At 39.9% G+C, this 12310-nt stretch overlaps 1 protein-coding gene across 1 annotated transcript in view; it reads left to right on the plus strand.

The window, feature by feature from the left end:
- Positions 1–6706: 6706 nt before the first annotated feature.
- The window catches only part of adar (adenosine deaminase RNA specific), a gene marked incomplete at its 3' end in the record, with an annotated part of 45605 nt that continues 40001 nt past the window's right edge, over positions 6707–12310 (plus strand). Inside the window, exon 1 of the mRNA XM_080767325.1 lies at positions 6707–6952. Within this exon, the coding sequence (XP_080623451.1) occupies positions 6863–6952 (90 nt within the window). The 5' untranslated portion in view covers positions 6707–6862. The remainder of the gene's footprint in view (positions 6953–12310) is intronic.

Raw genomic sequence — 12310 nt, forward strand, 5'->3', positions numbered from 1 at the left:
CTGATTTAAGTTCCTTTTTCATTTCGGACTAGTGAAACTGAATCTTCTATCAAAATGAACACATAATATGGCCTAATCCTGCTTTCATATTGTTTATTAATGTATAGGATACATCATATCAAATATGAAAGTGGTGGTTATAAGGCCTAACAGTTAATCGAAAACATAACTCAAAATCCACGTATACTGTAACCCAGCTAGGTTGCTCTTTATTCATCAAATATAGAAACACGTTTATTTAACAGCTATATTATATATGTCTGATTTAAGTTTCATTTCGGACTAGTGAAACTGAATCTTCTATCAAAATGAACACATAATATGGCCTAATCCTGCTTTCATATTGTTTATTAATGTATAGGATACATCATATCAAATATGAAAGTGGTGGTTATAAGGCCTAACAGTTAATCGAAAACATAACTCAAAATCCACGTATACTGTAACCCAGCTAGGTTGCTCTTTATTCATCAAATATAGAAACACGTTTATTTAACAGCTATATTATATATGTCTGATTTAAGTTCCTTTTTCATTTCAGAGTGAAACTGATTCTTCGTTCTATCAAATGAACATGTGGCCTAATCCTGCTTTCATATTGTTTATTAATGTATAGGATATATTATATCAAATATGAAAGTAGTGGTTAAGGCCTATATCGAAAACATACTCTGAATCGAAATATGAAATCTTGCAGTTTTCAAATGGCAGTTAATTATTTAGAATAATGTGGTCCATGCATCCATTACATTAATATGTTAATTTCACCTGTAAATGTGTAATGAGGGGACGATATACAGTGTATGTAGGCTATGGTTCTTGTTAACCCATTTAGGCCTGAGTCTTCTAAATCCTGACAGTTTTCAGTGGTGCTCAATATTTCATGTCAAGGACCCCAAAAAGTATATGTAATTGGCCGCCGACCCCCCCATCTGAAAATATATTGTTCCAGGAACCCCTCAGAAGCAAAGATTTTAGTTTAAATGTTCGCTCTGAAAGAATATATATATTCGAAATTAGCGCCACATTTTCACAATATTTCAAAAATAGCAGATCTACAAGCTCGTAGCGCGGCACCGAGTGCTGCGCTATGAGCTTGTAGATCTGCTATTTTTCAATAGCTAAAGTATAACATAATGCTTGAAACACCAAAAGGGGTTCCCGGCCCAGAATTGGTTAATGTTAAGTCTGCCCAGAAGCCAGAAGTCATATTCAGTAAACTATATCAGTGGTTTTTCAACTGTTTTCACATCTAGGCCATTTATTTATTTGGCATTTGAGCCACGGACCATCATTTGATGAGATTTATCCTCTCAGACCCAATGTCCACAATTCCATGCTGTATTGATGTGGTACCATAGGAGAGATCAAACACACCTCGGAAGGCTATAGTCTGTCCTGATGAAGGTCTAATGTCTAATCGAACCAAACGTCGACCCAATAAAGAGCAACATTTTGGCTGACAGTGTGCGGGACCTTTTCTTTGTTTTTCAAAGATACCCTTTTTTAATTTGACCATAGGAGAGAGATAACAGGCAAATGTTGATCAAAATAACAATTATTCTACATTCGCATTGTGTAGACTTCTTGTAAAATAAGCAATGCCGATGTTTAACAATAATTTAGTGTAAAAGGAAACTAAATAGATTCATAAGGGTCCATTTGGTTTAATTGTACACTCTCAAGAGTTAAAGATCTACGGGTCAATTTGCTTAGCAACTCCATCATTTAGCCGGGGACCACCTGGGACCCTCTCAATGGACCACTGGTGGTCCCCGGACCACCGGTTGAAAACCACTTCATCGAGCTACTCATCTGGGGAACCACAAATTAATTTGCGGACCCCCCCCCCCCCCTACAAGCTCACAGCGCAACTTGTAGTTCACAGCGCGGCTTGTAGTTACTAGTACAATATTTATCTGTGGAAACGAGTCAAACTGTAATGTAATGCCTCAACTCATCACGGTTCCAACGAGTGCTTGTCAGGGTGTTTAACCCATTCTGACCGGGCACCCATTTTGGTGTTAGCATCATGTTATGCTTTAGCTATTGAAAAATAGCAGATCTACAAGCTCATAGCGCGCCACCGAGTGGCGCGCTACGAGCTTGTAGGTCTGCTATTTTTGAAAAATCGAAGAACGACTGACATTTTTAGAATCGGATCTCAGGTCAGAATGGGTTAATCAGAACCAGTGTGTGTCCAGTGGAAACCTCGTATGAATCTGATCTCAGGTCAGAATGGGTTAAGGGGTTCCCAGGTTCAAATATGATTATTTTGTGGAGGTCACACAGCCTGAGAAGGTTGAGAGCCACTAATCTAGTCCGAAACGAGGATGGGCATGGATTAAAGCAGGGGTTTTCAACTGATTTTGACCCAGGGACCACCATCCTGACTAAGAGCAACCGGGACCCGCCACCCCACACAATAGTGTTCATGCACCACAGGGAGCAGCTGGAGAAAATAGCTATAATAATATCAATATAATATCTAATAAGAGGGATTTTGTTTGAATATGATGGAATGTGATTAAGGATTACTGTGATTATGGTAAGCTCACATTTCATATCACACACACACCATGCAGTAAGAACTCCTGTAAGTTATTAAAAGTAAAGGGACCGCCTGCAATACCTCTGCGGTCCGCGCACGAAAGGAAAGGTACTATGTTTACCCAGGGTAACTGGACTAAGGAAAGGAAAGGTACTATGTTTACCCAGGGTAACTGGACTAAGGAAAGGAAAGGTACTATGTTTACCCAGGGTAACTGGACTAAGGAAAGGAAAGGTACTATGTTTACCCAGGGTAACTGGACTAAGGAAAGGAAAGGTACTATGTTTACCCAGGGTAACTGGACTAAGAAAAGGAAAGGTACTATGTTTAACCAGGGTAACTGGACTAAGGAAAGGAAAGGTACTATGTTTACCCAGGGTAACTGGACTAAGGAAAGGAAAGGTACTATGTTTACCCAGGGCAACTGGACTAAGGAAAGGAAAGGTACTATGTTTACCCAGGGCAACTGGACTAAGCTCAATAACTTGTTTACAGCCAGGCCCTGCTCATAGAACATTTCATGGTAGGGGTTCAATGCCTTGTCCACAAGGGTACTTCAACGGTGGTAATTTTAACGTGCCGGTTCGGGGATACGAACTATAGCGACAATTTACAATTTAGGCATTTAGCAGACGCTCGTAATCCAGAGCGACTTACATTAAGCAAGAACAAAAAGCATGGGGAATACATCACATAAAAACATTTATCATGAAACATGCATAAGCTAAGAAAGTAACAGTGGAATATCTATAATGAAACTATACATATAAGCTATACATCTATACTACATCTATACTACTATGAAGCGACCTTCCGATATCAAGAGTAAAGACCGCTCCGCAAACCGTTTGGCCACCGCTGCCGGTTGAAAACCCCTGGATTAAAGTACTCGAGTCACCACGACTGATCTCACTCATTTAGATTCCATAGAAGCCTTCTGTGAAAGCACGCTGCGCATCGAAAATACCCAATCTACAAGCTCACAACACGTCGCAGCGCGACGTGTTGTGAGCTTGTAGATTGGGTATTTTCGGCCATTATTTTACGGCGACAGAGTATTTGAAGTGATCAAACCAGCAATAGAATGCAAGTTTTATAAGCGTCTTCCAGGAACATGAATGGTCTCAGAAATGTCACCATTTCTATCAGCTGGCCAAATGACAAATATCATTACATTTTCAGTCTTGAGATTTTACTTTGCTTTATTCTATGATGGGATGGGCATGTGGTGCGGCCTGGGATTAGGATAGTGCGTTGAACTATTCTAGGAACTGTCTCCTAAAAAAACGACATCCACGCTGACCTGCGGTTTTTCAATTCGATCACAAGGTTTATTTTCCCCCGTATTTTTTTCTCCAACACTAGATATTAATAGGATCTTTGTGTTGCGCGCGTACAATGTCCTTGTCTCTCGTGTGTGTGTGTGTGTCTGAATGAGACACAGCCGAGGGCAGTAAAGTAAACCCATATTTGACTCTGCTCATCTGTCTCTCTCTCTCTCTCTCTCTCTCTCTCTCTCTCTCTCTCTCTCTCTCTCTCTCTCTCTCTCATTCACTATCATTCACAGCTATCATTTCCTGTCATTCTCATCAGAGAGGCAGGGATTCAGGACAAATATATATATATGCATCCATGTCAGCACTTTATACAGTAAACAACAGCAGTTTGCACTCTAGGGATTCTGTTCCTAGAAAGTGACGGATAAATTATACAAAAATCGCCCACTGAGTACCAGTAGGGTTATTAAATCTATTATATTTTAGATGATCACAGTTTATTTTGCATGATCGTTTCCATTCATTTGCATAGTAACAGTTGGATGGAATGAACAGAATAATACTATTTCCATTTCCATATCATTGACTACACTTTCTTTTTAACCACTTTCAACCCAATGTCATTATTTTCGGGCAAATTGAAAATGTTAAACATTTTTTAAAATGGTGTAAAATCTACAAGCTTACAACGTGTTGCATCACAATGCTCTCTGAGCTTGTTCCATTTGTGTTATTACGTTGTTTAGGAGGGATATGTCCTGTTTGTACCATAGTAGTGCATTCTATCATATTTTGATTATTATTGTTACTGGTCATTTGTCTGTTTCAGTAAAAGATTTAGCATATTTAAGTTATTTTCTCCGTATCTGCCCTTTCAGCAACCTGTTCTTTTTTCTTTCCTTTTTTTATGTTCCAATGTTCAATGCCATAAAAGTAGGGATGCACTGAATGGGACATTCTTTGCCGAAACCAAATATCGATAAACAGTTGGCCGAAAACCGAACGGCCAAATATGATCGATTACTATTGATTACTATTGTATATCATTTATTTTTTTCCACCCCAGTTTTTGTACCATTGCGGTGATGCTGTCATTCACAGCCATACCTGTTATTGTAGACTAGAGCTACCTACAGGCATGTGTGCACGCCAAGATTACAGCCGGGTTTTCTTTTGACCACGGCATCAACAAAACGGTAGATTAACAAATGTAACCCCAGAGTATTTGGGTTTTCGGCTCTAAAATCATAAATCAACCGAACCGAATACGGAATATGCATTTTTCTTTGCCACTCACTGTTCGGCCCAATAGTTTTGGTGCACCTCCCGACCAAAAACACAATTACTCATAAAGTCAATTAGTCGGACGTCAACTAAAAGGTCATGGTTGTGAGTGACACTGACAGTCCTAACTGTCATTGTACTGTAACTGTACTACAGCAGATGTAAATCTGCCATTCTACTACTGCATAATGTAACTATTACCCTGACATAATAGTACTGCATAATGTAACTATTACCCTGACATAATAGTACTGCATCATGTAAGTCTACCATTTGTAGTATTGCAGCTCTGTAGCGTTGTTGTAGCTGTGCTGGGGAGGGAGATTATTACAGGGCTATTATTTTGTATTTTTAGAGATACTTGAGATGCCCCGCAACACACACAGCAGCACCCAGACTCGTTAATAAGGAGTGGACACGGAATTGAAATAAATATCACGATGGTTTGAATTTAGAAGAGAGAAACTTCGCTATGAAACCTAGTCTGGAGAAACTTTCCCCCAGAAGTTGGTGCAAAATAAACCAGAATAAAAAACGGTACAGTAGTGCATCCCGTGGATGCAGACGTCGGTGTTTTATTGCGTTACCTTACCCCAACCTCACCCCATTTTAATCTCTGTATATTCAAAGATTTGTGTCGCATTTTCGCGATAAAAATAAATAAATAGCAGACCTACAAGCTTGTAGATCTGCTATTTTTCAATAGCTAAAGCTATAACCTAATAATGCTTAGTTAAAACACCAAAAGGGGTTCCCGAATCCCGCCCAGAATGGGCTAGGGGTGAACAATCAGCGAAAATAGCTGATCTACAAGCTCGTGAACCTTCAAATGTTTTTTTTAATTATTATTCTCGCTAAGGAGATTTGAAGTAGGTGGAAAAGGGTACCGTGCCAAGTATAGAGCCCTGAGGGATCCCAGGTCAACAACCAAGTGTATATATATATATATATAGAGCAAAAGTCTCTCCCCAGTAGTAGTAGTAGTGATATACTTAATACAAATGCTTGTGTAAAGTGCAGAGGAATGTTTCCATCATATGAGAAGATGGCAAACACATTTTGACATCGCCTGTTGTACCAACACTGCGCATGTATGAAGAGATTTCGAGTCATAATACATATTAAGGCTAAATGTAGTAATTGCTAAATTTATTTCATTCAGACCAACATTGCAATTATTTATAGCAACTAAGATTCCAATTAATCTGTCTAACTTTAATATAATAAACAGAAACCTCGATCTTAAACTGCCGAAAATAGCCGATCTACAAGCTTGTCGTGACGTGTTGTTGTGTGACTTGTGTGAATATACAACTCTGTGGTTGTGGAAGTTGAAGATCGTCTATTTTCAGCGAGAGACACCGGCATGCGCCGAAGCATACATGACTCGGCATCATAAAAAAAAAAGAGATAATAGAACAGGAAATGCCTCTGTAGTCGCAGGTTTCCACAGGGTCACCGGAGTCCGCGTAACAGGCAGCCACACACACACGTGACAGAAAAGGGAAAGTAAACATTTGAGGGGAAAGGAAAACGAAACCTTACTGGCCCTGTTAAACAGCCACATGCATGCGCTGCTGTTTCAACACGATCACTCTGTTTCTGTTCTGTGTGATGTAAGGACAGTGATCCGTGTTTCTCTACTGTGATGTAAGGACAGTGCTCTGTGTCTCTCTTCTGTGTGATGTAAGGATAGGGCTCCGTTTATTATTATGATAAAGTGTACGTAAAGTGTACGTTCAGTTCATTGATGCCGCGAGAGGATGTTGGCAGTGTCTGTTGGCAGCGACGATCCTTTACTGTCTGTCGTCTTGATGACTGGAGAAGCAATCTGCTGTGGGTGAGAGACCTGCACATAACCTCTTTATTTCTCTCTCTCTCTCTCTCTCTCTCTCTCTCTCTGGTTCTTAAAAGTAGGAAGGTGTGTGTGCATGGAATGGATTAAAGTTCTCAGTCAGTCACCATGACGGATTACAGTCATCTGGATTAGCCTACCATATGTTTGCAGATCATGGGCAATGTTTTGGTTAATTGTATAAGATTAGAGCATTTGGAGTGGTCAAACTGTCAACACGTCCATCCATACAATCTTAATAGTCTTATATTTCATCTTCGACAGGAAGAGTGGGCACCTCTATGTAAACTATAGGCTACTTGGTGCAAGGCTGTTAGAAATTGATGTAATGTAACTTCTACACTATTGGAGCATTTTGCAATGAATGACTAATATTTATACAATTGCTATAAAACCCTCTATATCCAACCATTTTGGGCATAATGTTCACAGCGTGTGTTTACTTCACGTAAAGACCAATGGACAACCTATCAACTTTTACATAGAGGTTCCCACTCCAAAGGTTAACCCATTCTGACCTGAGATCAGATTCATACGAGGTTTCCACTGGACACACACTGGTCTGATGAACCCATTCTGACCTGAGATCAGATTCTAAAAATGTCAGTCTTTCTTCGATTTTTCAAAAATAGCAGACCTACAAGCTCATAGCGCGCCACTCGGTGGCGCGCTATGAGCTTGTAGATCTGCTATTTTTCAATAGCTAAAGCATAACATGATGCTTAACACCAAAATGGGTTCCCGTTCAGAATGGGTTATGTGTGATCAAACCATTAAGCAAAGTGGCGAATTATAATATGCCGATTACTACTAGAAAGCATTTAATGTTTCGTGTATAAAACACCTATAATATGTATTCACTGTGCAGTGGATAAGACTGCATGGAATAATAATACAGTATGTATGTGTTGTCATACTTCACGATACAATGAAGTCTTGATCGAGACTGTGTTACCATACCTTCTTTTAACGGAACTTCCTGGTACACCGAGTGGCGCGCTATGAGCTTGTAGATCTGCTATTTTTCAATAGCTAAAGCATAACATGATGCTGACACCAAAATGGGTTCCCGGTCAGAATGGGTTAAAGCCACAGTCTGTGATTATTTTTTCACCTGGTTGGCAGTATGTAGAAAAGCAGAAACACTGTTACTAAAATATAATCATTTTACTACACGTTTGTTATTTCAGTTGTTTAGGAGGGCCTCCCGAGTCCCGTCCCATCACACCGTTTCAGAAATTCACACATTAGGATTTGTGTGTGTGTGTGTGTGTGTGTGTGATGACGCAGCTATACTGTAGCCTACCTTATTCAGAAAAGGGAAAGAAATCAAACACCTCTTCTTTCTCATTTTAGTCCCATTCACAAATACCAGCTATCATTTCCTGATCATTTCTCATCAGCGTTTTGGAGAGGCAGAGAAGTGACGTGTCCGTCCGTGTCAGCGATTCTACTGTAAATAGAAAGATTGGATTCTGTTCCTATGGAAAAAAAAGGTTATGTGTGCAGGTCTTTCCACACCTGGGGCATGACATATAAACAATTCATTTAGTTTATCCCATTCAGGAGGTGAACCCTTTTTTTGGTGTTTTGACCTTTCTGAACGGGAACCCCTTTTTGGGGGAGTTTATGTAATATGTACAGCAGAGATTAAAATAGGGTGCATTTTCTTTGCATCCCAAAATGCAGTTTATAGTTAAGGGACGCAATAAAACAACGACCTCTGCATCCACGAGATGCAATACTGTACTGTTTTTTAAAATTTATTCTAGTTTATTTTGCTAGCTTTAGTTATAATAATAATTTCTTCTGTTTTCTACATGAATATATAACCACATTATAATCATAATCAAAATTAAATGGGAGTTAAATGCTGCAATTTGTAAAAATGGCAAAATATGACCCATAACTTTGTTGAAGTAGGACTCATGTAAAATACCATCCCTGCATCCCAGGACCCATTTACATTGAAAACATATTTACATCACTGGTACAGTATGTAGCAGCATAAACTTTATGTAACCTTAGGTCAGGATTTAGAAGGCGTTTTTTTTTTTAGAAATTATAATCTCTCCCACAAAATAAAATGGCTGATATATTAAAGTTCAGAGCGTGACGGTGGCATATGCTTCCTGTGGAAGTGCTGACCTGCATTAGGGTCAACGTCGCTGACCCCCCCAGGCCTCGGCGTGACCCCTACAGGCGCCCGGGATCACGCTGTCGTACCCCATTACTGTTCAACCAACCGCAACGCTCGGTACAACTACAATCCTCCCTGTTCAACCAACCGCAACGCTCGGTACAACTACTGTACAGTCCTCCCTGTTCATTCTGCTCTCCAGAGCAGAATGACAACATTTATGTTGATTCATTGTCACAAAAATAATTGCCATTAAAGGACCACTTCACCACATTTCAACACAGGTCCTCACTAATAATCTTGGAAAAATAACGGCGCAATTTCTTTTCTACTTGGTCTGTGTCGAATAGGAGGGCTGTGGGCAGTTCAGAAACCGTCTTCCAGTGACATCATCGATGGGGAATACAAGCTAATAGAAACTGCAGGCTTTCTAGTCCTGAAAAATTGCAATGTGAAAATGGAAGCCATCGTTCTCACGATAATTCAAATCTAAATATATATATATATTTTTTTAAATCTGCCTAACGATGATGTCACTGGTGGATGGGAAAAATTTATTTTATCATGATTATTAGTGAGGACCTGTTATATGAAGATAGGTTGAAAGGTGGTGAAGTGGTCCTTTAATGTATATATTTTCTTAAACGTAGCCTATACGTCAAATATGTCTATTATTACAACTCATTTATTTACCTTTGGGGAGTAAAGTAGATGCCATTTTTCGCCCACAAAATCGCCCACATGAGCTACAAGCTCATAGCGCGCCACTCGGTGGCACGCTATGAGCTTGTAGGTCTGCTATTTTTGAAAAATCGTGAAAATGTGGCGCAAATTTGGAATATATATATTTTTCAAAACGTTTTTAACTCGTACCTTGGTTCTGGGAGCATAACATATTTTCAGATGGAGGTCGCTGGCCAAATACAGATAATTCCAGGGGTCCTCGACATCACCACTGACACAGAAACATGAGGTTTTTCAAGGAAACTGTCATGATTTAGAAGAACATTTGTAGAATCGACCTCGGGTCTAAAGAAGCCGGAGATCGAACCAGGGCAGGAAGCTTTTCCGTTCCGTTTTCCCAAGCGGCCTCTCTCTCTCTACCTCCTGATCCACTTCCCTTCCCTTCCCGCCCCCTATTTAGAGATTAATAATCCTGTCATTAATTACACTTCATCCTCCATTCTGTCGATATAGATTCGATATATTGATCTGCAAACCAGTGCATTCCAGGCAGTCAGTCAGTCACAGGTCAACTGAGAATAAATGACACATCATTTTAATAGATTTTGTGCAGGCTGTAATGCTCTTGGTTTGGACAGTCATACAATTTACAATTTAGGCATTTAGCAGACGCTCTTTCTTAATCCAGAGCCATTTACAATAAGCAAGAACAAAAAAGCATGGCAATACATCACGTATATAAAAAGTAGTTATCAACTTATCATGAAACATGCATAAACTAAGGCGTAACAGTGGAATATCTATATAATGAAACTATACATATAAACTACTATACTATACTATACAGTGCTATGACTACGTAATGGCTAGGGTCATAGATCTGATATCAGTTAAGTTAGAAACTGTCAGAGTATATTTTATCTATAATAAATAATTGAACTTGTGTTTTCAGTCGGAGCGGTCAGTGATATCACAGATCTAAGTGTTGCATGCACGTGTGATGCGTTATTTGTACACTTGTAGATGGTCTATTTGATAAGAGATCAGATTGATGGGCTATTTTATAAGAGATCAGATGGGTGGGCTATTTGATAAGAGATCAGATGGGTGGTCTATTTGATAAGAGATCAGATTGATGGTCTATTTGATAAGAGATCAGATTGATGGGCTGTTTGATAACAGATCAGATTGATGGTCTATTTGATAAGAGATCAGATTGATGGTCTATTTGATAAGAGATCAGATTGATGGTCTATTTGATAAGAGATCAGATTGATGGTCTATTTGATAAGAGATCAGATTGATGGGCTGTTTGATAACAGATCAGATTGATGGTCTATTTGATAAGAGATCAGATTGATGGTCTATTTGATAAGAGATCAGATTGATGGTCTATTTGATAAGAGATCAGATTGATGGGCTGTTTGATAACAGATCAGATTGATGGTCTATTTGATAAGAGATCAGATTGATGGTCTATTTGATAAGAGATCAGATGGGTGGGCTGTTTGATAAGAGATCAGATTGATGGGCTACAAACCTGAATTCGATCCGTTTTGTATTTGAGGCATACACGACACGAGAAACAAGATTATCATTCAAGAACAGTGATGCAATATAGCCTGTATCCTTAAGCCCAGACCACACCAAAGGGTTGGGACAAAAGGTTCTTTAAGGCACAGATAGACGTCCATTTCCGTATCCCCCTCTCTACCGGATTTCCAACCTGCAAAGTGAAACTGGTCCTGCCTGTACCGTGCTGCACACACGCACGCACGCACGTGCACATTGACACTTTGTGGGGGGGGAGGGGGGAACAACAGTTATCTCTCTGTGCCGTGGTGGTGGATTAAATAAACTACATGGGATTACGATGACTGACACACTGTTACAATGCAGAAGCACTTTATTAGACAACTCGACTAATAACACTTGTGTGTGTTAATCTGACGTTAGTAGATTACGGTTCGTTCGTTTGGACATGCGTTTGTTGTGGCACAGCGGCAGCTTATTTAACATAGGATTTTTGACAGCTCCACTCCGGAGATATACAAGCTTATAGCAAGGGCACAGAGTGCTGCGCTACGACCTTGTGGATCTGCTATTTTTAGAAAAATCGTGAAAACGTGTGGAAATCTTTTCAATAGCCTAAAAATATTCTTTCACAGCAAACGTTTTTAACTCATATCTATGGTTCTGGGGGGGTTCCCTGGAATATGGGGGGGGGGGGTTCGGGGTTCGGTAGGTGTGCTATTTTTGAAAAATTGTGAAAATGTGGCACACATCTTTGAATATATATTCTTTCAGAGCGAACGTTTTTAGCTCAGTTGTGTTGCGTTGCGTTGCGGTACGTTGCGTTGTGGTGCGCTGTGTTGTGTTGTGTTGCGTTGCGTTGTGGTGCGCTGTGTTGTGTTGTGTTGTGTTGTGTTGCGTTGCGTTGCGTTGCGTTGTGGTGCTGTGGTGCTGTGGTGCGTTGCGCTGTGTTGTGTTGTGTTGCGTTGTGTGGGTTTGCTGTATGC

This window comes from Protomyctophum bolini, assembly GCF_963924005.1.
Source record: "Protomyctophum bolini genome assembly, chromosome: 7".
Taxonomy (NCBI): domain Eukaryota; kingdom Metazoa; phylum Chordata; class Actinopteri; order Myctophiformes; family Myctophidae; genus Protomyctophum; species Protomyctophum bolini.